The sequence below is a fragment of the Musa acuminata genome, chromosome BXJ1-11, assembly GCF_036884655.1.
Source record: "Musa acuminata AAA Group cultivar baxijiao chromosome BXJ1-11, Cavendish_Baxijiao_AAA, whole genome shotgun sequence".
NCBI lineage: Eukaryota > Viridiplantae > Streptophyta > Magnoliopsida > Zingiberales > Musaceae > Musa > Musa acuminata.
Genome location: NC_088337.1, coordinates 31,757,567 through 31,784,957, shown reverse-complemented (window position 1 = coordinate 31,784,957; position 27,391 = coordinate 31,757,567). Strand labels below are relative to the sequence as shown.

Genomic DNA, 27,391 nt, shown 5'->3' with positions numbered 1-27,391 from the left:
TCGCACGGTATATCGATTCGGTCAAGTCTTACATATCGATGGATCGATTGTCTAAATTTAAATTTTTAATAAAATAAGCATGGTTATAAATTATATAATTAAAAATATTATAAAAATGGTAAAGTATTTTATTTATTTTTTCCTTTTCATTCAAATAATGAAAACGCAAAACTTAGATGTGTTTAGAAAATATTAAAATATATTTAATAATAGATTAAAATTTTATGGTATTTCAGTAGGTTGAAACGATCTAATTAATGAATGCAGTGTTTCTTTTTTTTTTTTGTGAAGAGAAAACAAAGAAAAAGAATTATGTAGGGCTGCTTGACATCGATATTTCAACTGTAGAGAGTACATGCATTATAATTATTCTTTAATATATAAAAATTGATGTCAAGACACTTCACCCACCTCGATGCTATGATATGATATCCGGAACATGGCGATTCTTAGAAGGTTAATGGAGGATCCTTCTGCGAACCACTTCAGCTGTCTTGAGATGATTGATATGGCACTCCAAATCTAACAAAAAATGGAGAAAATTAGCTAACAAGTGTGAGGAAATGTTCAATCAATGAATGACACAATTACATTATAGCGTAAGATGGCAACATGCGTGCTACTCTTTCTGGTCCACATGCCAGTGCTTTATTGAACACGGTTGTTGCTGCAGGGAAAGCATATCAGAGGTCAGACGCCAAGGCGAGTAAAAACTATTGCTTCAGCAACAAGATTTAGCTTCCAGCAATACAGAAAGGAAACAGAACATGCGCTGCTGCTCATCACCAACAGCTCAGCTGAGACAAGACAAAAGAAAAGAAAAAAGGAAAGAAAGAGAGAGTCTTTACTCGATGCAGCAGATATGCAAGCAGGTCTTCCGGGCATAAGATTTAGTGTTGGGAAGCACGTTGCTGGTCCAGCATCAACGCCTACTTCAACTCCTCTTATTTGTTCTGGAATTAAAGCCAATCCTGGAGCAGACTGCATCATCACCAAACGTATGGAATCCTTTTCTCGTAGCACATGGTCTGCACCAGCATAACATTCCTCGTGAAGCATGTCATGATTCGTTAATGTCCTCTTTCTCTTCTTTAATGAAGTAGGAAGACTTTGAGGATTAAGAAATGCTCTCCTCCAACATATTCTATTAGAGGTTGGGAGTAGCAGCTAAGAGCAAGTGGACAAAGACCAAACCTTGCCAAACTGCACCTTACTGTACATGATTCAGTCCCATAGGATATTGTCTGCCACCTAACAGTAATAATATACAAAAATCAGTTAGATTCTAACAAAGATAAAAAGAGAAAGCAATAACGAATACCATGATCACTGGAAATAGAATTCTGAGAGACATGCACAAGCATGCCATCATTTCCTGAGAGACAAGATGAATAGAAAAATGTGAATGATATTTGTTTAAATAGCCATGCCTAAGTAGAAACAAATCATTTTTTATTTGGTTTCTTGTCCTTTTAATTTTGCCCTCAAAGGACCAATTCTGCACTGCCCTTCTAGGTCATGTATCCTGTATATATACAAAATCCCCTGTGATCTCTCTCAAAGTCAATCCATTTATTTAAGGGCTTCATAAATGTAGGACATCCAGCATTAGATTGTGCGGAATATCATAGGCAGTATTGCTGTTGTTAAAACTTGGCAATAGCAAGATCATACTTTTGTATAGATTGGACACCAAGGATAGGCTCTACATCAGTGAGATGCTCCAATTGATTATGCTTACTTAGATTTATAAACTTGTTAAATTAGCTGTAATCCGACCAATTACACCTAATACATGAGACCATGGGATTACTCTTGCACCAACAACATACTTTTAAAAATCATGACCACCTTTGGCAGGTAGTGTTTTGAAAAAATTTAATCTCGCTGATATGCATTATTATCCAGTAATTGCAGTAGAGTGGAAGTATTCTAAATAGACCAACAGGCATTGTAATCAAATTTTAACTATATACAGAGTAACCATGTATAAATAGCCAGGCCAATTTCCAGATATTATATCAACAAACAAGGCCTGATAGCTTATGTTGGGTTATTCATTTCTCAAATGTCAGAAATGGCCAAACCTTCCCTTCAATGACTCCTAAATTTATGCCCATTTCTCAAATGTTATACAAACGCCCATACTATACAGCATACAGATTTGAAAGAAAAAATAAACATGAAGGATTCTGACACGTTTGGTTCATCTCTTACCTGTAAAATCAAGGCCTAAAAGGTGAGAGTTTCTGTACGAAATGCCTTGTGTAACGTTTCAGTGTAAACCAAGTCTAGTATTCATCTTAGGCTTAATTGTTTGGCACCCTTTTTGTGTGCTTGATTTGTATGCATCAAGGATCCATGTTTTTAGTATAATTTACTCAAGTCTGAGCATCAATAATGGCTCAATACGCAGAGAAATATGGTCGATATGCCATAAACTTCTAAAATAACTGGATTATTATATCTCAATAATAGAATATGTTCAATTTCACTATCTTGGATGATAAGCTCAAAACTGAAGAATGTGTGTTGAAACAAATGAAATATTTATGCACCACCAACTTTTCTTACGTTATGGGTTAAAATATTCAAGAAAGAATTGCCTTGATGAATACTATTTAGTCCAGAAAGCAGCATTACCAGAGCAGGACCAGAATATCCTTCTCATGCTACCAAACTGCTCTCAGACAAAACGAGGTGATATTATTAAGTAATATCTCATTTGCAAAGACAGTGTTTGCTTCTCTCCAAAATGATTATGATATTAGGTTTTCAATTATAGAAAAACAATATGAAGTTCCAGAGTAAAAAAAAAGTCTATATTTCTACCAGTATGTCATAGATTGTGTCTTTTTTCCCTTGTGGAGAAAGAACAGATTTGGACAGTGAATAATTAGGAACACGATTATGTTCCCAGATCTGGTTCCACAGTATGAATTCCTTAATTTCTTGCAGCACAAGGGCCTTGGGGCCTGTGATTGAGCTTTATGTGACCAAGAAAGGTGCTTTGTGTCACCAATTATTTATTCCAACATACGAGGTAATTCTTTTCCCAGAGTGGCTTTCATATACACTAATCTGGAGTTGTCAGCTCCATAGTGTGCTTAATACTCATTATCTTCCTCTTGGGTTTCAAAATTCATGATTTTATAGACACTTAAAATTGATGACAAGTTTAAGTCAAACTAGTCAAGGTTGACATATACAAGACGGGACACCAATTCAATCTAATGATGTGGCCGAACTCAATATATGTCACCCCACTCTTTTTAAGAGTTAGCAATTTAGGAGTATTCCTTGGTCCTCTCTTAGTTCTTTCACACACATGAATATTCTACCAAACATCCCCTATTTAACTGTGTCCCAATCGTCTCTTCCCTTATTTGTAGGGTAGGCCAAAGTGTGTTTCGATTTATTGTTCTCTTTCACTTGGTTGTAGCCATCTGGTAAGAGATCCATATAACTGACATTAAATAGTTATGACTTTAAAACTTTGTTATTTTTGTTGTACTCTTACTTTTTTTTGAATCAACAACATTTGATAAAACACCATTACCTATATCAGCAATGATACCTAAAAGAAATATTTTCTCATTAAACAACTAAATATTTCATAATTGATGGTGATAACAAAACCAACTCTATATAAACTCGTATTTCTTATGAGACGTTTTAGTTTCTAAACTCACTCAAATAAATCTGAACACTCATATTTCTTATGGATCTTCTTTTACCCATAACGAACAAAACTGACTCGACTGAGTGTTCTTACCAGACACACCTCGACATAATATTTTATGAGAACAAACCAAAATGAGATATGAGAGACACAAATTTTCTGTCCCTAGGGGAATTTCTCTCTGACTAGTCATGACTCCCATATCACATTCTCTCAAGAAGATCTTCTTGTCCTCTTCCAAGTGCAATAGCATTTGAAAAATGGGTCAAGTCAAGTCAATCTCACCATTTCGAGTTGATGGCCAAAATTGATCGCGCCAATGTTTCATTTTCATAATGACATCTTAGTTATGACTAGGATTTAATAATAGACAACATAAAATTAATGCTGAAATCTGAGACACGAATTTGTGATCCCTTTCTACCTTTCTTGAAAACCTTCTTCTACCATGCTAGATTTTCCGCTCCCATTGGCATCATCATCCTCATTCTTAATGGTTTATTTGTTCCATACAAGACATCCATTTATGTTTGGCAATATAAGTGAGACACCATCAATGGCACACCCAAGGATGATTCTGACTGCAGCTTGAACCTTGACAGTTTCATATATGAAGTTCCATTGAAGCATACAAAATTGTGTGTTACTGCAAATAATGTGTTATAAGTAGTGAAATCACATTAATGAAATCATATACTAAAATGAAAGAGTCATGTAAAGTTGCATAACTTCTAATGTAATCAACAACAGTATTGATGTTTTAGCCATTAAATTGTGCTCAATGCACAGAATATAACTGATCAGTGAAAGAAACTGACCAATTTTCATAACAAGCCGGACACATCATCTGCTGCATTCACTGTCTAAGATTGAAGATATTTAGCATGACCAAACAGGATTAAAGAGAAAGAGAAGAGGGAAAAGGGGAAACGTACGCAAGTAGACCCCATGAGACCACGAACCCTACAAGAAGGGTTCGCGGTCGAGGAAGAAATCCAGAAGGCGAGCTCGGATTCGCAACGATGCTTCCCTTATCCCATTACTTTGGATCGATTTGACGGTGAAATCTTAGCTATCTCATGTGAATCGAGACGAGGCGAATCATGGAGGAGAGGAGGGAGGGAAGGAGGAGGGCGGAGGAGGAACAGCATCCGCGCGGTGTGGCCGTCGGTTAAGCGTGCTGTTCGCACTGAAACCCGAATCCATTTTAAATCCAACGAAAGAAGATAACCGAACCCGATGTAAACGGATCGGATATTACCGGATTACCCATCCCTAGGTTTTGGGTTTGGGCATCAAGTGAGTCCCCAAACCCTTTACTGACGCCGAGACGAGAACGAATCCCATCCCATGTCGGTCGCCGCCAGCGCAAGTCCGTCGATCGCCGACTATGCACTGTCGGCAAGCAATCGTCACCCCTGTCGCGCCTCCTCATCGCAGCAGCAGCAACAGAAGCAGAATTGTGGCCACTCGTAATGGTGCGCGACATCGTCTCGACTCTTCCTTTCGTTCTTCGATAAGAATGTGCCATCCGAGCTCTAGTTTTAAGTTTCGATGATTCCCCGCCTCGCTCCACCTCGTTTCTATGCACCTTTAGTTTATTTTTTTGTTATTTTATTTTTGTATTTGGTCTATAATTTGATTCGTGAGAAAAGGGAAGATGGGAAAAGCTATGTGCAATGGCTTTGTTCATTTCCGGTTTGGTTGTTCATGTCAGGCTTTGGAATTGGCCGTCACTTCGTCGTAGGCAATTCTTTGATAAGCCGTGTAATTATCAACCGGCTCTTTCTCAAGTAGTGGATGAGGATTCCACAAAAATTGTCAACTTCTTGGTTTTGGGATTTGCAAAGGAAAAATAAAGTTAAATCTATTCTCTCTGCGCCTTTGTAAGCGACTCTTTTAGTTAAAAATTAGATTTTGCAAAATTTTCAGAGTGAAGTTTCAATTTTTTTTGTTTCATCTGGATGCCCGTCGTGTCTCTGTACTATTGTCAAGTGTCAACTATAGTAATCGTCATAATCATGTATAACCTTGAACAACATTGTACAAGAGAGTAAAAATATCATAGAAAATGATGGAGAAATACCACATTTGATTTACAAATATCTTAAGAATGTATCTGCTCCATCAGCTGATATCAATTATCTTGTTTTGTTTATGTCCAAATTCAGTATTCGGTATGAACACTGTTTTAACTGCTTAAGCCACTACCAAGTGTTTTTTAGAATCTTTTGCATAAATTTAAAGAGGATTTTCTTTAAATAACTTCTTAGCAGGAATGGAATTATCCTTTTTTGGTTAGGGTAACTAATCTTTTTGTCTTGCAGGTGCATTTACACTAGTTGTGCACTATCTTGCAAGCTAAAGTACGTCCTTATGTTTACGCAAATTAATTGGAAAGCTACAGCTAGTAGATTTGCTTCATGTTTACAGTTACAAAATGGTAATTTTTGGAAAATGGAACTTACACATGGATAAGTACTGTGATGTGCAATCACTTTCTTCATGGTTCTTTCGAGCATTCTTTTGCTATCTTCAGACCCTTTTCCATAGCACATCATGTTCGATCGCAGTTCAGCACATTTACAGCTTCTAGTAGATATAGCAAGTTACATGGTAAGGGGATTGACAAGGCATTGAAAGTTTTGGACTTGGTCACCCCTAGGACCAGTAAGGTTGAAAGCAAGTCATGCCATTATCACCTAATACAGGGGTGCAAGCATGATCTTCTTGAAGTTGATCAACGGAATTGCTTAAAGTTCGTTAAGAAGAGTACAAGTAGTAAATTGTGTAATCATGCTAAGGTTATGTCTGAAAAGAGTCATCACTGTAAATCTCTTTTATGCTCTCAAATCAGTAAATCAGTGAAGGAAGATGCTCCTTTGTTATTTCTTGAATTGCATAAGAGAGGGATCAGCTTGGATGCATCTACTTTTTCTGTTGTAATTAGTTCTTGTGTGTCCACAGGCACTTTTGGAACAGGGCTGCAGCTTCATGCTCTCTCGGTTAAAAATGGTTGTGATGTATCTATTCCTGGTGGAAGCTCATTGATCAGCTTGTACTCCAAACTTGGGCAGTTGGGGAATGCTTATCATGTTTTTGATATGATGCCCACAAGGAATGTTGTAGCATGGACTGCTATAATTGCAGGTTTTGCACAGTCCTGGGAGGTCGACACATGTTCACGACTGTTCTATTTGATGAGACAGGCTCTGATAGAACCGAATGACATCACATTTGCAAGTGTTTTGAGTGCTTGCACCAGCAGTGCTTATCTTGGGTTTGGTAGGAGCATCCACTCTTTAGAATTTAAAATGGGTTTTGATCTGTATACACATGTTTCTAATGCATTGATCTCGATGTACGCTAAATCTGGAAGCATCGAGGAAGCCCATTGTGTCTTCAAGAACATACCATGTAGGGATCTAATCTCATGGAATTCGATGATTTCTGGGTTCTCCCAACATGGACTTGCTAAGAATGCCATGAACTTGCTGAATCAAATGGATACTCAGAATGTAACACCTGATGCTATATCTTACCTTTGTGTTCTCTCCTCGTGCCGGCATGTGGGACTTGTGGAGCAAGGCCAGCGTTGTTTTGATTCAATGCTTAAACGTGGGCTAAACCCAGAATTAGATCATTACTCATGCATCATTGATCTTCTTGGCCGTGCAGGGTTGTTGGAAGAGGCATTAGATGTCATTAAGAAAATGCCAATCCACCCAAATGCTGTTATATGGGGCTCATTACTTTCGTCATGCAGGGTTCATGGAAATGTATGGATAGGCATTCACGCTGCTGAGAACAGGTTGTTGTTAGAGCCAGGCTGTGCTGCAACTTATGTTCAGTTAGCAAATCTTTATGCAAGTGTAGGTTACTGGAATCATGTAGCAAAAGTTCGGAAGCTGATGAAGGAGAGAGGGCTGCGCACAAGTCCTGGGTACAGCTGGATTGAAATTGGTAACAAGGTGTATAATTTTAAAGCAGAAGATAGATCAAATGATAAAATGAATGAGATACTCACAATTTTGGATTCTTTAGCATGTCATATGGAACTCTCCAAGTATACAGCTGCTGCAAACATTGATCTTCAATACGAAGAGATCCCTCCATGACAGCACTTAAGCGGAATACAATTTGCAAGCTTGTGTTGCCAAAATGGTATCCTTGGCTGCACTATTTCTGTGGATAGGACATTTATGGCTCTTACAACGTATGTGTTGTTTAAGGCTCTTGTTTTCAGACCAACAGAACTTCCTTTAGGCTTCACTACAAGTTTGATGTAGGAGGCATGTTTGATGTTCCCAGCTGTGTGATATAATAAGAACCATATTGGCAACATCCAGAACAATATTTTCTTCATTCATGTGCTTGGAAAAAGGTGCTTATTATTGTAGTAATTTTCAAAGGTATGTTTCATGAGATATGAATCATCTTTTTGTTTCCTCTGATTGTATTAAGATTAAAAGTATTTGTTTGTGGGTTAGAGGGTGATGCATCGCAGATAGATAAAATGGTCATATTCTGCAGGTAGTAGCACTTAAACGAGTCAAATACTACCAATGAACTTGATGATTTAACTAATGCACTGCATAGATAGGATTTGATAGGAGACCATATGGTTCACCACCTACATGTTATCTATGCTCTGGGCTTCCATGTCCCTTTTGTCAGGAAAAGTTCCAGGTTTAGAACTTAATACCAATTTACATATATGGTTGTCACCAAGTCAACAGGCAGTTAAGATTGAGCACTGTTGGTTAAGTTGCGGACATAAAAAAGATCAAGAATTGCTGGATTAATTTGCCCCTTTAGCTGTAATTTTTCTAGCAGGCTAGGGTTCTATAAGTAATCTTTTGATTATATTAGTGGTTTTTATACTGTGATGTTTGCCAACTTCTTGTGCTGTCAATCCTGGAATTTTAATTATGGAAGGGGCTGTAGCCGGCATGAACTTGGAGATGCTCTGGCGAACAAATTACAAGTACTACTGGCAGCCATGTGTATCAGGACTTGGGTGCCTTTGACTGTTACAACATGGTTTCAACTTTCAAGTACCATTTTATACTGATTCTACTGTACTAGTGCATCGAACTAGTTGTATTAACATGTCAAACAATTTTCAGTATGCTTCTAATTAGTTTACCAAGGTGTTCCATATCATACCAGTTGATACATACCAATCAAATGAGATTCCAGTATGAGTATGTGTACTGGTATTTTCAAACTTATGTTATGGTTTTCCATCACTTTGAGGATTCAACCCATATATGGAACATAAATTTTCTTCAAAATTCTTTGCAGAAATTTAATGCTTTTTTTTGTCTTCATTCAAAAGATGATCTGTCTCAATTTCTAGGTTTTTACTTCTGCACTATTGGATTTCTAGTAAAAGTTTCATCTGACAGTGAACATGTGAGAAAATATACTGTCTCAATTCCTATGTTTTTTACTTCACTGCTAGATTTGTGGCAAAAGTTCTGACGGAAAATATGTAAGAAAATTTACTAACATGTTGTCCGAGGAAAAAGCTGAGCGAGCGTTATGTGATTTCATTTTCTAGTAAAGTACTGTTTGGTTTTCCTTATAATACTAATTTCCAGTATAACTTTGGTTGTTCCCGAAGCAATGGTATTTAAGAGTGTGATACAAGAGAGAACCTGAATGATGAATGGTGTACATGATAATATTGGAATAGCTGCTGCTCTCTCTTTCTTTTTCTTGACATATATGTGTGTATACTGTATGTATGCTTGTGTGCATCCAATTGACAATCTTAGGGTGATCCAGTGATCCAACCTCCCAACACCTTATTTGCAGCCTTGTGTATTCAAAACACTGTATAACGGACAACTTTACTTTATGGAAAACTGCAGGTCTGGATGTAGCTACTATTTATTTGATTGAAGATATGAATTTGGTTATAATTTTGCATGGCAATGCTTTTATGTGGGCATGATACAGTAACAGTCACAAGTTTTATGTAGATTACCCATCAATTTGTTAACTCTCAGTGATGCTAATATCAGGCCTTTGAGTAATTTCTCAGTGTTTATATAATTGGCCTAAAGATGATTAACTGATAAGAATCTACTAGATCTTTTGATTTGCTTACTAGTAATAGAGTTACATTAAATAAGTTAATTGTTCAGAAATTGGATATTATAAGAATTTTGCTCGTGGGATTGAAAAAAGTTTATTTATTTATTTATTTTTCAAGCTTGTTGAATATAAAAAAATTTGTTTTATCTTTTAAATCCAACTTTTTAAATGCCAAAAAACAGTTGATTCTGGTTTAGCAAGATTCTGACATTTGAGATCCCTCTAATGTGCTCTTCTCATCCTGTGTAGGTACAGCTGACATTAAATTATGATTGATATGCAGTTGGTGACTTTTGGCAATTGACATACAGCATAATGTGCTTCCTTCATGCTGTGTGAGCACAGCTGATCTTAAATTATGACTGAAATATGAGCTGGGGAGTCGGTCAATTGACATCCCAGCATGATGAGCACCCTTCATTGTGTTCAGATCAAGCGGACCTAAAATTATGACTTGCACTACATGGGGTGGGGACTTTCTGCCATTTGACATCCAGCATAATGTGCTTCCCTTATCCTGTACGGGTAAGCTTACAATATACTATGACTAGAACGATATGAGCTGGGAATTTCCATTTATTTGGTTGCCAAGCGCATACGATCTGCACCTTGTATTATCTCCAATGATTACAGCATCAACTGCTTTTCTGCTTATAGGGTTCTTCGTAGAAGTTCTAACACTTGTTTTCTCATAGTGACACAATCCATGATGGGATCAAGTTTCATCTTTGACCGCTACAGAAGAGTACCCAGTTAGACAATTTGAGTTCATTTCATTCAAATTATATTTGGGCTGTGGTTGTGTTAATTAGATCAGGTCAAATAAGTAAGCCGCTCTGTTTAATTTTACTTTCTGATTTGCTATATTTGACTCAACTTAAAAGGAGTTTTATATGTTTGATTCCAGAATAGGAGGAGCTCAGTGGGCTGCTTTTCTAGACAGTTATTTTGCGCTTCCAATCTGCAAGGTTCGGTTTCCATTTTTCGAAGGTATTAAATTGAACTTAGTTACCAAGAGTAAGGGCTGGCTTCTTAGGATGTAAGAAAATTGTCTGATCGATTCTTTTATAGTGTATTGTATACAATGATAGTAAAGGCAGAAAAAGGATTCAATTATTGTGTCATGATACTCACTGGTAGGATGAAACACTGAGGTTGAAATTGAAGTTGTTTAATGGAACACTCGGCTTTCTTGCCTAAAGCCTATCTTCGACTTTTCAATTTACCTTTAGAACTCCATCTTTTCTCTACTAAATTTAATTCTGTTCACATTCGAAGATTTAGTTGAACACACTCTATCTTCTCTAGTATGTTGCATTGTCCTGTTTCCTTTGTTACAAAGTTAATTACATATTACACTTACTTTCTAGATAGATAGATCTCTTTTAACATCTTGATCTCTACCTAAACGAATGATCCATTTCTTTTACATTTTAATTAATATCTGAAATAATTATTTTAACATTAGAAAAACTGATAATTTAAGATAAATAAAATTAAATATTTTACTTTTATAATTATTAAAATATTAATATATTTTTTAAAATTTTATAAACTGAGACGCTTAACAGGTGAGGGGTGGTAATATGTAATTAACCCCCAAAAGCGAGTACAAATGCTAATCCAATCTGCTATGTTAGGTAGGTAAAGGAATCCACCACATTTACCCAAAGCAAGGAAAAGTAGGTTTGACAGTGGGCAGGAGATCAGCCTATTACACCAAAAGAAGCGGACCCAACAGAGAGTACAACTTTTTAGAAGCCACAGCAAGAGCTGGTACAGTTGATGGAGGGAATAGGCTTTCCTCGTAGATACTACTGCCATCAGAAGACGAAAGGAGAGCCTGCGCCTTCGGCCTGCTCAACATTTAACATGGAAGCTTTTCACGGCAAAAGTTCTCACAAAAGCCATAGTCCGGAACTACGGCAAAGATTGTTCGCTTCTTAACATTACAATACCAAAAACGCAAGTGCCATGCATTTGGTTGGTGCTGGCTTGCACCAATTTGAGTATCGGCAATCTTTTAGAACAATATGCAGCAGCAGCAATCGCTGGAGACGAACGTATAATCAATTTGCAAAGTCATAGTTAGTGCTTGCTGATGGAGGGAAATGGTAGTGATGGGTGTTTGAAGGCGGCGGAGCTGCCCGTGGTGGTGGAACTGTGGCCATCATGGTCGCAGTAGAGAATCCTGATGATGCTGCAGAAGAGGCTGATGGCAGTGGTGTAGGATCATGCATTTGCCATGCCCAGTTGGGGAGGACTTGGGAACCCATCTCAGGCCTCTGCTGGTTCCCTTTCTCCTACATTAATTTGATGACATCCATTTAGCGAATGTCGACATAGAAGATTCAGTAAAGATATAGAATCCTACTTGTTACTTCACCTAGTGCTGACCTCAATTACCCATGGGTAGAGACCGATGATTGGATAGGTGGCTGCGGACCATCTGTCGGGTCCCAGCTGCCTAAACACTCCAATCACCTTATTAACCCATGGTTAAGTAATCAGGAAACAGGTAAAAAGGAATTCTGTAAATAATTTGATGAGTGAGCAAAAAGCAGAGGATTAGCACTTCCACCTGTGTTTGTTAACCTCAACACGCCGACTATCAGAAAGTACCAATTAGAATAATCAACTACAATTCCTCTACCGCAAAGAGTTTAATTGTGTGAAGGGTTTATATAGAAAAGATGACGGTTAGATAGACCGACCAACTAATACTACAAAGACTGCATGGTGTGCCTTGACAGTAGGACAGACACCAACAAACTAATAACACAAAGACTCTACAATGCTAAATCATACCATAAAGCCAGACACCTTAACAACAGGTAGGTCTCTCATGCAAAAATAATATGTACCTTAAATGTCAAGGCCCTATTTGTTCTCATTATTTTTATTGTTTAAGCAATGATCATCAAGACTGCCATTATACAAAGAGAAGCAGCTGACCAAAAGACTGAACTATAAAAAGTTGTTTAGCATCAAGGATCAATGATAGTGTTGTGCACCAATTATGGAACAGAATCACTGTTGGACAGGAAGATGATAGATTGTATACTAAAACTAAATTATCACAAGGAAAAAAGAAACAAACAGTAACCATATGGACACCAGTTGCTACTAGGAAGAATTTCAAAAATTAAAAGTATAATAAATAGTAGGATTTTACCGCAATGCTGAGAAAGAAGCCTGGATAGGAAGAAGCCCACCAATGAGGATGGCAAGGTGTCGTCGCCAAGTGAGTATCATAGCCCAGATGATAATGGCTGTCAGCCTGTAACAACAACCGAAAGAGAAAGCCAATTAATAATGGTTTGTATACATTTAAACATATAAAGAATTATGCATTGCGGGATCCATCATATCATCATTCCAGCACGAAAAATTATTTAGTACGTATACTGCATTGGCAGGAGCATCTTACATTGGGCCTACCATTGTCACCAAACCCAAGCACAAAATAAAAAATGGACAATAATATATCTAGTACATCATAATGTGATTCCTGAAAACATAAAATGAAATGCAAAACAGTAACTTCATTACTTAGCATATGTTATACAAAAGAAGGGTTTATGTAAATGTAATATTGCTTTCTTGGTAATGCACTTGGAAATTTCCCAAAAAAACATGTGGTTGGCAATCTTAAAAGGCTTTCACGAATAAGTACTTCACCATTTATCTCCATCACAATTATCTTCTAACATATTATTCATTTGTCAGTGGTCATGAATACTTTGATTTAACAGTTTACATTATGATTTTTTATTTAAGGTGTGACTTCTTAAAGGCATGATCATAATGAAATAATTACAGCAGCTACATTGGTAGTTCAATAGAAGTGAAGAGGAATTAAAATCAGTTAGAAGAGGATTGGAATTGGGAGAAAATATTTTAGGAATTGGCTCCACAAAGAACAGCTCCATATGCTTAAATATTCCAACAAAACCAAACATTATAAAGAAACATAGACAGAGGATCATCATCTACCTGAGTGTTTCCCATTTGCATGGCCTCAAACGAGCCACGACAGAAATTGGTACCACTTGAATTACCGTCCCTCTTTAGATTATGGAGGTCAGGTTGAGAAATCCTCAAGTTTAAATCAACATCCTCAGAGGCAACTATCACAGACGGAAGATTAGTTTCCAAGTAAAGTTTACCAAGAAACAACACAATCTGGGGAGAACATTATTTAAGGTAGACCAGCATGCACAATGAACATTTCCTAATGATACCTTCAGGCTCAGTAAGTGTCTCGCCTTCATAAAGGCTTGGCTCAAAATTGGTTACAGCTTCCCTTCCATTACACTTGATAGCAGCCTTGTCATATGCCCTGAAGTCCAAAAGCAAAGGGGGAAGAAGAATAAAGAACATTACTTTAGTTTATAAATTTTTATGTTAAAGATTCATATCAAACACCCATTATGTGAACTGAATAAAATCAGACCTTGCAGCCTCTACTTCGCTATCAAATAAACCAAGATATATGTACCTGCACGGAAAATTAAGTTAAAAATAAAAATATGGAGTTCTTCAAGAAACATGAAGGTCTGGTTTGTCTTTTTGCAACTGCTAACCTTGGTCTTTTATTCAAATATTTTAATCATCTCAAAGAATTTCCTTTGGAAAAAATCTAGTATGTCTCACATTTTCTCATTACTTTTCCACACTAAGAACCATCCATGTGAATTTTAATTGTAATTGCACGGCCATATAACTCGGGACATTCATCAAACCAGAGGAAACAATGATGTTAAATTTAAGGATTTGCTGAGGCACCTCGGTGGTACTAATTAATAAGAAACATCACACTAACTCAAGAATGATTAAAAACATGAGGAAATATTATACATCATACTTTTTGCCAAGGAACTGCCCCATGCGAGCCTCCCAACGACCACACTTGTGCAGGGTCACCCCTCTGAACTTGGAGCTTCCCCTTGCAAATCCGGTGCTATGTCGACGAAGTATATGCACAAACTCTTCCTTGGTTAGATTCTTCATCTGTGATTCAATCACATAACCATACATACCTTTAGTCCTGCATATCAATCACATAGCTTCAGCACCTACATATATCTATTTCCATGATTACCTGTTTTAAATCCTCCTCATAATCACTAAGATTGAAATTGATGTCGGCATCAAGTCCCCTGAACTTGATTGCAGCACGATCATATGCTCTGGAATGCAATTTATCTATCAGATACAACTTTATTTTTCCCAAGCAATGAACAACTGTAACATTATACTTGACCATCCAATCAGATTAAGAGGAGGGGAAAAGGAATAAAACCTTGCAGCAGTATGAGCAGTATCAAAGCCTCCTAAAGATTCCAGCCAAACAGAAACACAACAGTTAAACCCCAAAACAAATATAATTAGTGATCTTAGGTCATAGTAAGCAAATGAAGTAGAGATCTTACCCAAGTAGATTTGCTTTCCGCAATCCCTGCTCAAAATTAGAGGGAGAAAAAGCTCATCCTCTCAAAACGGAACACATTAAAAAGAACGAGGAGGAGAAGAATCTGCTAACCAAATGTGGGACTCCCATCTCCCGGTTCTCCTGTAGAAAGTGACTCCGCGATACTGTGAACTCCGAGACCTCGGTCCTCTCCTGCTCTTCCTCACCGGCTGCTGCTGCTGCCGATGCAACAACAACTTGGCCTCCGCCTCAGCCTCAGCCGCGCCGTCCACCGTCCCCTTCCCGAAGCCGATATTGGTCCAGCGCAAGGAGGAGGAAGAGGCAGTGGCTACACGATGCTGCACCGCCGTTGCATCCGCGGGCCGAGGGAACAGCTGCAGTGTGGAGATGCCCGGCTGCGGCGAGACACTACCCTCCTTCACGTCTTCCTCATCGTCATCAGCGGGGCGGCGCCGGACGATGTTGAACCGGAAGGCGGCGGCAGCAGCGTCGCGCGATGCTTCAGAGGAGTTCGACGCCTCGGCAGAGGACTCGCCGGGAGAGACCGCATTGAGATCAAACTCCATGATCTCTTTCTGCGCGATCGATCGAGTAGTCCACGGAACCCGACTCTCGCCGACAAAGTGCAGAAAATCAAGCAAAATCAGAAGGCGGCGGGAAGGCGGAAGAGATCGCCGACGGAGGCGATCCGATCCATTCGGGAGAAGACAACGGAAGAGGAAGAGGGAGAAAGTGGACGAGGCCGTTAGATATAACCAAAGTGGCACATATGTTATTACCATTCTCAGTGTCTTTATGATTCCTATATAAACAATTATCACACTGAGGGGAGGAGTGCTCAAAAATAGTATTATTAGGGAGGTGGGAGGTTGCGTCGAACGTACGGCCGACGGGTGACGGCCGGTCTCCCGGTTTCTCCGTTCGTCCTTTTTCCCTTTTGTCCGCCCCGAGTCACGTGCCGACGGCGAGCTGCGAGCGACCGTCTTTTGGAGCGAATTTTCGAAAAAAATATTTCTCTTTATATTTTTTCGAAAAATGTTCTTCTTCTTCTTCAAAAATTTTAATTAATATTTTTTTATTCAATACTTAAAAGATCCTCAGTCAATTATTCTTTTTCCCTTTCTTTCACTCTTTTTTTTTTCTATCGATGGGTCCGTAGAATGAACCAATTTATAATATTTTTACACTTAGTTATAATATTTTAAAAAATATTTTTATTATATTTTAGCTTTTTATATTATTCAAAATAAAAATATTATGTTATAGTGTTCTTTTATTATGTTAGGGAATTTTTCTATTATTATTGAAAATATTATGTCGAAACAATAATAATATGATTGTCGCACCTTATGTGACAAGCGCATCGATACTCAATATAGTTCCTACTATCAGCCTAACAAAGATTTCGTCGTTATATGTTCAAGTTTATCGGTGGTAGCTTCAATTAATGGTAATTCCAATCGATCTAATAAGCGATTATAGTAATTTCAATCGAACTATTATAACGTAAATTAACTATGTAATGTCTTTTCTTAGACATCCACTATAAAAAGAACCACATAGTTATATCCAATATAAAAAACTAACAAATAAAGTTAGACTTAACTTAAGTACTGATTTGAATATCGATACGACATTATCGGGATTGCCCTCGACTTAGTTTTACAGGGATCAGATGTCCAACTTGATAAATCCAAATTAAATCCCGATAACCTTTACCTCAACAGCCCAAAATCAACTTTATCATACCACAATATAATTTAAAAATATTTTAAACAAAATATTTTTTATAAAATTTATATAAAAAATATTATGTTATAATATTTTGAAACTGAATTATAGTATTTTTTTTTCTAGTATTACTAAAAAAACTATGACATGGTGTTACCGATTCATAAGAAAAAGAAGGAAAAAAAGATATTATAGATATTAGGGAAAAAAAAGGTGCTATAATGAGAATTTTTGAAAATGTGAGATGTTTTCAGAAAAAAAAAAATCTAAAGAGATGAGATTTTTAGAAAAAAATTCCCTTGTATTTTTAGTTATTTAAAATTTTAAATAAAGATAAGCAACATAATTATGACCATTAGCCTAAATCTAAAATATAAATAAATTTGTATACAGAACAAAAAGCTATCTTCAAATTTTATGAAATATTTGTGATGGAATGAAAGTTAAGAGGAGAGAAAGAAATAAAAAGAATAAAAGCTTTAGTATGTACACCATTCCTTGTTCAAGAGATGTATCTGAGCTGAAATGTTGCAAAAGTGAAAGCTCAGAGGGGTCCCTTCTGAAGCAGATTGTGGAGTTTGGGATGAGACAAGACATGCCCATATGCATACACATAATCAATCAATCAATCAATCAATCAGAATGATGGAGTGGCAGTATGTAGAAATGTATTTTTCTTTCAGTCCACAACAAATACTAGTATATCCTCCAAGAATACAATTCCATGTTCAAGAGATGTATCTGAGCTGAAAGGTTGCAACAGTGAAAGCTCAGAGGGGTCCCTTCTGAGCAGATTGTGGAGTTTGGGGGATGAGACAAGACATGCCCATATGCATACACATAATCAAATCAATCAATCAGAATGATGGAATGGCAGTATGTAGAAGTGTATTTTTCTTTCAGTCCACAACAAATACTAGTATATCCTCCAAGAACACAGTCATTGGACAACCACCAGATGTCAACCTCCAACAATTTAATCATATACAGTATCCTATTCTTTCTTAGACACTGGTAGTTGACTTGCTTCACTATCAGCAGTTGCCTTATACAGTTGATTTCAATAATTGATATTATTATTTTTTGTCAACTGGTCTAATATTTTCACATATCATGTCAGCTTCTATATAAATTAAATATCTAAAAAAAATTTGTATCCATTCTAAACTCACTAAACAATAGTGAACTTCTAAATCCAGAGAAGCCTACTATTCAGTAGGTTATGAGAGGCTTTCCAGTGAACAGGAGTTTATAAGCATTGATTAGAAGAATCTGAATCGATTGCTGCTGGTTAAAGTCCTTGTCGATCACATTAAATATGTTTAGATCTTGCAAGTGAGCATCAAATGTCACCACCTTGGTGGTAATTTGCTACCTTTGTTTATTCACCCAAAGAGGACCACTATAATTTCTTCCTTCTCCATTATTGTTCAAGTATATGCATAAAGTGAGATCCAAAATCTCTTTTATTTTATATCTTAACTCACTCACTCAAACACATCATTTATGTTAATTCTTACGAGTATTTATTCATCGTCGAAAACTCAAAATTTTAGTTTTTAAATATAATAACATTTGAAAAATGAGTCGGCTCAAAACATCGATTATTCATCCTCCGATCTAATTTCATAATTTTAAAGAGTATATAACTAATATTTACTATCCTGAGAATGATTACATTATCGTAGTAATTTTAGAGGTAATACTCAGATGTATAAGAAAGATTTATCCAAGTGAGTCACATCGGATACAGTGACTAACCAATGGAAGATAGATAGAGCCCAAAAGCTGCTTGGCAACAGATCGTGCAAAGCCTCAGAAAAAAGTGCAGTGAGCACATCACACTGCACTTTTTAATCTTCAAACATCATTTATTAGGTCGATAATTGTACTATGCACAGTTTTTATAAGCTTCTTTTATTCTATCAGATAATATTTTATATTCATGTATACCCCTCGACAGCGCAGAAATGAGTTATGATGAAAGGTGTAGCCAACCACCAAGTAATCATCCTACCTTCTCATCTTTTCCTCTCTCTCTCTCTCTATATATGATCATAGTCTTGTCTTCCTCACCGACACCATCACCTACCTATTTTTTATGGCCATTGTCCTTCGAGTAACATTTTGGTTAATCTCATATCGAAAATAAAAAAATAACTTATAAAAATATAATAAATATATTATTAAAATTTTTAATTTAAATATTTTGATCGATGATTTAGATTCAACCAAATTGACATGCCAATAATCGTATTGGATAATATCATTATCACTACGTTTCTTGTATCGTATAGTATATAGCATACTTGTATATCCAACAAAAATATATGATATCGGAGTATGAGATGAAATGCTTTTTATGTGAAAGCGAAAGACATTACATAAAATCGATAAATCTTAGAAACTAACATATTTATTATTACTTTCATTAATCCAACATATATGTTTGTGCTTCCTTATTTGGGTGAATTTTCAGGAAAAAAATTAATTTTTATTTTGTTCAAACCAAGTCCTATTTTTTTTTAATGTTAGAACTCCTACTTCTCAAAATGACATTAAGAACCCGATCGAATTGCATGCTTTTCCAATCAAATCAATTCAGTTTAATTTTTGATCAATTATAAAACTTAAAAGTAAATGAAAAAATATTTATCATATTTATTTTGAAATTTTCCATCCAATACCAATTAGACTTTTTCTACAAATCATTTATCAAATTTCAAAACTTGATAATTAAGGTTGGTGAAGACTTGAACTAATTAAAGTTCAGCTACATTAGTTATGGATAGAATGATAATAATTTGATCAAAAAAATTATAATCAGTTTGATACAACTAGTTTGGTTGAAAAATGGATTTTGGTCAATTATTGATGAGGGTAAAGATTGGGATAGGAAGGTTTAATCTAAAAAATAAAAATAAAAAAATATGAGATTTTTTTAAGCTTAATATTTAGAGTCTCTTTTTACTATTGATAATTTATTATTATTTCAATTTTTTTAAAAAGTTTAATAAAAATATCTTACTATTTATAGTCCTATTATTGTTTATTTTATCTTTTTTTTCTTTATCAATAACTCATGTGATCGTCGTGCATTTTATCGTCATCGTCGATACTCTCTCAACCTATGCTTTCAATTATCGATCGTTGTCACCCAAGCTCTTTTAATCTAAATTTTTTGTTATTAGTCGATACTTTGATGCTATTCAATATTATTTTATATCACTCATTATATCATTGATATTGTTCTCCTCTTATAATGATAGTGATGACGAGGAATAAAAGAAAAAAAAAAGGTGAAATAGATGATATTTATATTTATTTATGGATAATATTTTAAAAATATTAAAAAAATAAAATAAAAATAAGATTATAAATAGTAATCTGATTTTTTTTTCCCGAATTCTATAAGACTCTCACTTTTGCTTTTCTTTTAATTCTATTTGTCGCTTCACAAAATAGAGAAATGGCGTCGAGTGGTGGCGGTACCACCTTCTTGGTGGTGAACGGCGTCCTCTTCACCGGCGACGTTCCCCCTGTCGCGACGTTCCTCCAGTCCAGCCCCGGTACCCTCACCCGTTGCTTCCCTTTATTCCCTATGATAACAGCTGACGCCGACGTTTTCCCTTACGCTCGCCCTCTCTCAGGCGCTTACACCACGACGCGCACCCACGGCGGCGCCTCGCTCGTCCTCTTCTGGGATCGTCACCTCCACCGCCTCGCCCACTCGACCCGCATCCTTGCCCGGTCCCACCCAAGTCTCTTCCTCCTCCCCCTCGGATCGGCCGCAGCCGCCGCCGGCGACTCTACCGCGCTCATCGACTCTATCGAGAATCTGGTCCACGAATCGCTCCTGGTCGGGCTCCGCTTAGCTCTTCGGGAGCGCGACCGCGCCGGGTCCGATGACGAGCTGGCCATCACGGCCTTGGTCCGCGGCCGCCGCGAGACTGACTGCCTCGATGTGCTCCTCCATCTTGGGTTTTTCGTTCCGCCGCCGTTCGGCGCCGTCGGAGCCCATTTAGCGGTCGCTGGCCGCGGGAGGGAGCCGGCGGAGGCCAAGTACTCCGATTGGGTGCGGTGAGCCCGTGGATGTTTTCTCCATCCGTTCATGTGCTATCCATCCACTAGGGTTTAAGATTTCCCTTTACTTACCTCCCTTTATTAATAGTGGTTTGTTATTCTCTTCGATGCTAGGGTTAGGCAGGGTATGGAGAAGGTGAGGCCTCCTTCGGCCACGGAGCTGTTATTGACGAACGACGGTGATAGGATTCTGGAAGGCAGCGTGACCAACTTTTTTGTTGTCTGTAGAAAGGTGAATGCTGCTGAGCTCTCTTGCTCTTAACTGCTTATCTGCTGGTCATGCTTGATCACTTCGATTGGAATTGTTCTATTGATCGTGAGAACTTTTCTGGTGACTTGCAAGGCTCTTTAGCTTTCTGAGAGCATTTTGCCTCCTTGCCAGGTGGTAAATGGTCTCACCGATCTGCCTCCGTCAGATTCAGAATCATCGTGTACATTCGTAGTGCAAACAGCACCTATAAGCGATGGCGTTCTTCCAGGAGTTATACGCCAACTAGTGATCGAGTAAATTCTAGTCCCTTGAACAGCTATTTTGTCATATAATCGTTATATTTGTATAGTGAAAATACACAAATACGACAGATATATTTATGGTTTCTGGATCTATAATTATAAATTTGAAAATTAAGAGACAATCTTTAATGCTTTGAAACAATGATTGTCATTACATCAAAAACCCAGAAAGGTAACCGATGGAACAAATGATTTTCTGAAGTAAGAGATGTCAAAACAAAAAGGTCAGATACACCATCATGAAATCTAGTTGATTTCAGAGGAGTTTAATGGTCGTCGTTATATCTAATGAGGTTAGTAGCTATTCGGCAGCTAGGATGTGAAAAGGCAGTGTGGTCTTGGAAGTTAGCTGATTGATACTTTGCACTCGTGGTGTATCAAGATGAACATTGAAAACCATCAGTCTGTGTTATTCGACATTGCTGTCAATCACAATTGCAGATTTCTCACCTGATAGCTATTACTCTTATCCTACTTATGTGCGTCTTCTCACCATGTTGTGTACTTTAATTCAAGGAAATGTTGGGTAGTTGAACCCATGGCTTGCATGAAAAGGCATGCTTTAACATCCACAAATATCTGAGCTGGAGCTAGAATTTCTATCACTCGTGGTTCTCTCATAAAGGATATTGTGGCATGGTGCTCTTGATGCAATATGCATGGTTCTCTCACTCTTGCATCAAGTAGCTCATTTATATGCCTGCTATATTTGGCACCTTATGTTACTGATGCACTTCAGTCTGTGAACTGGTTATGAGTAATAATTACTTTTACATGGAAGTGTCTCAGACATTTTAAGTGGTAACATATACTCTCATATTAGTTTTAGTATTTAAGTATATAAATCTGATTTTATGTTCTGAGGAGCATGATGATTATTAGAATAATTAATCAGGCTACTTAAAAAATTATCTAACATTGGAATTTTAAGTAGCATATATTATGAACAGTTGTCTGTCATCAGTCCTAGAACGTGAATTTAAACTGATTTGTACTTTTTGGTCTTTTCTGTAATTTTTTCTCATGATTTTACCTTGAATTATGAAGAAAGTGTTGGTTTATTCCTACTTTATTGAAGTTGTATTCGGGTGCATCCTGATATTTTTCCTTTTCAGAAATTGGAAGCTGTTTCATTACACCATGATCTATTGGTTTACTGAGTTCCCTTAGACATTTGAACCTTACAATGGCTATCAAGATGATAAACTAATTAAGTTTACTGTAATGCTATTTTCTGATGATTTATGTGCACGCGCGTGTGTGTGTGTGTGTGTGTGTGTGTTTATATGCAGGATTTGCTCTAGTCTGGGCATCCTCGTGGAGGAATCTGCACCATCATGGTCCAACCATGAGCTTTGGCAGGAGGCCTTCATTACAGGTTAAGACAGTTTTCAATATTTTCAGCAGTTTAATTTCTGTACCACCTCTTTCTTCATTAGTAATTGTGTAGCTTTGATTATCATTGTTATTGAATTTCGAATGAGTATCTAGGTAGTTTATTGTTAAGAGTTATACAGAACATATCATTTTGAGAAGGCGAGAATCTAGGCACTAGAAGAACTTTATTTGCATCTTTTAAGTTGATCCTGTGCAGCAACATATCTCGGCACTAGGACTTTTTTCCCCATTCTGTAGTTTCTTTAATCTATGTTTTTAATGATCTTGTTCTTCTTGGTGTTCTTCACATTGATGTTAGGTCCAAAAAATTGCAAAATGACAACATTGGTTAGAAGCACATTTCTACCTAATTGGGATTGAATCTATAGAATATTTTGTCATCTCCTAATTCCATCTTTAAGTGGTGCTTTATGTTGTTATTTTCTTCAGAAGATAGTTTCTTGTTCTGCAAATTCACTTAAGGATTTGAGTCACTTTAGTCATAGTTATCAGGACTCAACTGGTCAGCGACCCAGCCAACCCTCGGTAAATGGGTGATTGGTTGGCTGGTGGATCAATCAGTTGCAGCGGTTGGTTCAATTAGAAATATATAAAAATATGATCGTGTATATAAATAAAATTGTCTTCAATTTTGTGTTTTTCTTTTCTTGTTATCTTTCCCTTTTCTGCTACCTGACCTTTTTTTTTCCCTTCTTTTTTCCCTCTTCTTTTCTCTTCTTTCACTTGGCTCCTCATTTTTATTTGATTTTTTTTCCTTTAATTCCCTCCTCGTGTTAATCTGCTGCTGCTTCTCCACCTCCTCCTCCTCTCTTCTTCTTTGTCTCTGCCTCCCCTTCTCATGTCTCTGCTCTTCCTTCACTCTCCTCCACTTCACCTTCTTCTTCTCCATCAGCTTCCTTTTCTTATTTTCTGTTTACCAAACATCTCTTCTATATCCTAAGAACAATTATAATATGGTGACAATAAACAGACTTCCCGAAAATGAAATAGCATGAATGTTTATGTTTTTTATCTATCTAAAATTACAAATGTATGAATGATGGTAAGCACACCCCTAATAGTGGGAGAGTATCCATGTAGCCGGCCATACATTTGTTGAGATGTTGTTCATATGTTTGTTGAGCAAAACATATATGTTTGCTTCCTGGCTTGGTCTGATATCGTTTAAAGGTAGCCTGAGGCTTGTGCAGCATGTTGAGACAATTCAAGCTCCAACTTCATTTAAAGAGTTTCACCTGAAAACTTGGAAGGAGTTGTCATGGGTAGTGAAGCGGTTTCAGGTGTGTGTACTTTCTATTTTCAGAATTTTGAGAAGCAATTATGATTATTCTTCTTCTGACTGCTATTGTTCAATGGAAAACAGGGTATAGGGCATATCACTAGACAAATTCAGGTATGCACCTTTTCCTGATAATCACTTATCTTGTTTTGTGTATACTTAGTCTCTTGATTTGCATCATATGAACAAAATGTTTACCTTTCATGTCCTTGCTGATGCTACTTGTGCATTGGTTTGAGCAGCAAGTGTATTTTCTACTTGTATATATAAGAATCTTTAGAGAATTTGAGTTGGCATTTGTTAGATGCTTGATGGTTATATTAAGCTTTTCTAATTCCAATATCATTTTTTAGAACTTATTTTATTCAAAATCATATTCTACCCTAGCAAACTACATGACAAGAAATTGAAACAGGATAATTATAATGGAGAAAGATTTTGAAACTATTGTGCGACCACTGACTGCCTCTTAGGTTAAAAACACCATTAAATAGTTGTAAGAATTTCTTTGCTTTGTGGGCTGGGTTATTAAAAAGCATAATAACTTATAAAATTTGTACTATTAAATTGATTTTGAGATAGATGAACGATACAGCCATAGAAGGTAGAACAAGAAATGTTAGTTGTCATGAATAATTAGGGGATGTATTGAATGAAAATAAATTGAATGATAGCTGTTCAAGGTTGACTCCTCAAATTGCCAAATGCACCAAAAAGATTGGGCCAGTTGATCGACATTTGTCTGAAAAGAAAGGAAAAGCAAAGAAGATTTTGTTGGAAACAATAAAAAAGGACTTGTTAATCTTTTAATTAATTAGTTAACGAACAATAGTTTCTTATGGAGCTCAATGATGGAGAAGTGTTCATGTCGTTGACCTTACTCGTTGGGAATTATACCTTGTCGTCATTGCCATTGTTCTGCTGGTATGATATAATGGTAAGAATATTGCAAGTGACTTACAATTTGCCCTTGGCTATTGACATGCCAAACTTAGGCTCAAAAACCCATTAGTGATTGATTGGTTGTCTTTATCCTTGTGTTCTTTCCTGAGATTTCTGACTCTAAATAAAGCATATTATGTGCCTCCGCTTTATGTTGCTGTGTCTTTCATGTTCTTACCAAAAATAGTATGACCTTTCATTAAGCTGCTGGCTCACAGAGTGAATTAAGCAAAAGGATGGGAGCAGATGGATACAAGATAGGTCAACATTCCTAAGACCGATAAGCACACTGCTTAGTCCAATTAGTATCAGTGGTACGAGGATAATATACGTAAGACGGTGGCATCACTAAGAAGATTGCAAAATTCTTACAAACGGAGTTGTCATGGACACATCAAGAGACATTGCTGTTTTGGTCAGCTACATCTAACCTAATGGATTGATCATTACAATAAGGCGTAATTTATCTCATTTTACTCTAGCTGCAGAACCAGGTATGCAACATCATGCCAAAACTTAAATCTTAATTTCAGCATAGATTTTTATTGATAATTTTTACAAAACGTGATTACAATCTTACCAGCATTAGACCTCATTCTACATTACTATTTGCTCCATGCCGAACTGATGTGATGAAAAGCTATCGTATGTTTCTCCTGATTAGGGCCAACGCTTCGAATCAATAAGCTGCAGCACCGTCCAGCTTGTGTTATATGAGGTGATCTAATTGAAACACATCAGTACGTGACTACATTGCTCGACCACCTTTAAATGCTATGCTATAACGTGGATATCGGCGAAGGTGCAAAAAGCTCCAAGTTTGATCGATTCAAAGGTTTATGAACTTATGTAGATTTGTTTAAAGGGTAAGTAATGAAGCATACTTTACACTTGTAGAAGTTGGTTTCAAATTCTCACATTGATAAGTGAAACGGGTGGCGATATAACTTGCCAACGTTATATCTCTATTTGCATGCGGGTTAGGAAAGTTTTATCTTTAATTTTATGGTTTTCTTATGTTTAAAGAGAAATTAATTTATCATGTGAAAGGAATGAATTTTCTCATGCTTTACCTAAAAAGGGAAAGAAAAAAACATAAAAATCATGTGAGTATGATTTATTTAAGTCCTAAATCTTAAATGAGTCTAGTAAAATCACTTGAGGTAAAAATATAACGGGTTTGATATATTAATTATATATTAGTATTTTTATAGTTCATTTCAAATATTTGACAAATCAGATGCTTATATTCCTTCAATCAATTCCACGATCGGAAGCGGATGGATCATCCAGTTTTCTTTTTTTAATGTCAATTGCTGATGTCCTTTTTAATTTTAAGAATTGATTTGATCAAATCAAATCAGATGATGGTTGACATAAATAAAGAAATATAAGGGGTCATGTCGACCGTCGCTCCCGTCTTTTTTTGGCCGTGACTCGGAACCAACTTTTGACGGCTGTCATGCATCCCGGCCTTCTGTCGGGCATCGGTTCTCCCTGCCGTTGGGTCCCGCTCCACCGACCATAACGTGTGGCTGTCACAACGTGGGTCCCACCCACCTTCCCCTCCGTCCGCCTTATTCCTCCGTTCCTTCCGTCCGTCCGTCCTCCTCCGTAGCTAAGGTAGAGAGAGAGAGAGAGAGAGGGGGGGGCGAGGGGGGACATAAAATGGTTCGGCAGCATCACGTTCGTCTCAGTGAAGGAGTCCACCAAGCTTGCCCGCACCCATACGATGCGCGTCTTCCAATCCAACGGTTCGATTCGTTCCATATTGCGTCGTCCTCAGTCCGATCGAAGACTGATTGATTTGGTCAACCGTTCAACGATCAACGTCTGCATCAATCCGTCTCGTCCTCAGTCCGACCTGAAACAATACCCGGCGGCCGGCTGATGTGGCTCATCGCCGTGAGCTCCACGTTGGCCAGTCGCCATTTGGCCGATCGCGTGACGTCCGCTAGTTTTAGACTAAAGACAGCCAAGGCATGAAACCGAGCCTCACTTGGAATCTCAATGGGAAGCGCGTGAAGCAATTCATACATACATCACATTCGCACGCCATGAAAGCTTGGGAAGGGCGGTGGGGCTCGGTCCACCGAGGAGTGATGTTTTGTGCTTCACGCCAAGGGTGGGTGGGACCCTTCTCTCGAGGAGTTTGTGGTTGAAGACGCGACTCCACCATTCTTTTCCTTCCTCCTTTAATAATAATAATCATAGTAGTAGTAGT

General features: G+C 37.3%; 3 protein-coding genes and 1 long non-coding RNA gene across 14 annotated transcripts; 2 read left to right on the top strand and 2 right to left on the bottom strand.

Annotated features, from left to right (window-relative positions):
• Window positions 1–307: 307 nt before the first annotated feature.
• On the bottom strand, window positions 308–4,859 carry LOC135597713 (uncharacterized). 5 transcript variants are annotated; one of them, XR_010481381.1, is made up of 6 exons: window positions 4,618–4,859; window positions 4,107–4,545; window positions 1,195–1,251; window positions 849–1,028; window positions 592–667; window positions 308–522 (listed from the first exon to the last, which is right to left on the bottom strand). It is a non-coding gene; the product is annotated as an uncharacterized LOC135597713 (long non-coding RNA). The 5 variants fall into 5 exon arrangements; XR_010481380.1 differs by having other exon boundaries at window positions 4,107–4,541; XR_010481383.1 differs by having other exon boundaries at window positions 4,501–4,545; window positions 4,618–4,854.
• A 107-nt stretch (window positions 4,860–4,966) lies between these two features.
• On the top strand, window positions 4,967–11,002 carry LOC135597712 (pentatricopeptide repeat-containing protein At2g37320-like). 5 transcript variants are annotated; one of them, XM_065091068.1, is made up of 5 exons: window positions 5,024–5,160; window positions 6,010–6,048; window positions 6,650–10,312; window positions 10,483–10,613; window positions 10,695–11,002. In XM_065091068.1, the coding sequence occupies exon 3, from the start codon at window positions 6,787–6,789 to the stop codon at window positions 7,798–7,800; it is 1,014 nt and encodes a 337-aa protein (XP_064947140.1). In that variant the 5' UTR covers window positions 5,024–5,160; window positions 6,010–6,048; window positions 6,650–6,786; the 3' UTR covers window positions 7,801–10,312; window positions 10,483–10,613; window positions 10,695–11,002. The 5 variants fall into 5 exon arrangements, with proteins under 5 accessions (XP_064947139.1, XP_064947140.1, XP_064947138.1 ...); XM_065091066.1 differs by having other exon boundaries at window positions 6,010–8,094; window positions 10,043–10,312; XM_065091064.1 differs by having other exon boundaries at window positions 6,010–8,094; window positions 10,037–10,312.
• A 430-nt stretch (window positions 11,003–11,432) lies between these two features.
• Window positions 11,433–15,990, bottom strand: LOC135597711 (APETALA2-like protein 3). Its single transcript, XM_065091063.1, has 10 exons — window positions 15,333–15,990; window positions 15,223–15,248; window positions 15,093–15,123; window positions 14,892–14,979; window positions 14,655–14,800; window positions 14,244–14,288; window positions 14,032–14,129; window positions 13,784–13,917; window positions 12,963–13,067; window positions 11,433–12,090 (listed from the first exon to the last, which is right to left on the bottom strand). The coding sequence occupies exons 1-10, from the start codon at window positions 15,785–15,787 to the stop codon at window positions 11,857–11,859; spliced, it is 1,362 nt and encodes a 453-aa protein (XP_064947135.1). The 5' UTR covers window positions 15,788–15,990; the 3' UTR covers window positions 11,433–11,856.
• Window positions 15,991–20,388: 4,398 nt separating this feature from the next.
• On the top strand, window positions 20,389–26,135 carry LOC135597710 (uncharacterized). Of its 3 annotated transcripts, none has more exons than XM_065091060.1 (9): window positions 20,389–20,521; window positions 20,603–21,032; window positions 21,150–21,267; window positions 21,418–21,539; window positions 22,841–22,926; window positions 24,117–24,226; window positions 24,310–24,339; window positions 25,386–25,661; window positions 25,832–26,135. In XM_065091060.1, exons 1-8 carry the CDS (start codon window positions 20,422–20,424, stop codon window positions 25,440–25,442), a joined length of 1,053 nt encoding a protein of 350 aa, XP_064947132.1. In that variant the 5' UTR covers window positions 20,389–20,421; the 3' UTR covers window positions 25,443–25,661; window positions 25,832–26,135. The 3 variants fall into 3 exon arrangements, with proteins under 3 accessions (XP_064947132.1, XP_064947134.1, XP_064947133.1); XM_065091062.1 differs by having other exon boundaries at window positions 25,372–25,661; XM_065091061.1 differs by lacking the exon at window positions 25,832–26,135 and having other exon boundaries at window positions 21,156–21,267; window positions 25,386–25,577.
• The last annotated feature ends 1,256 nt before the right edge of the window (window positions 26,136–27,391 follow it).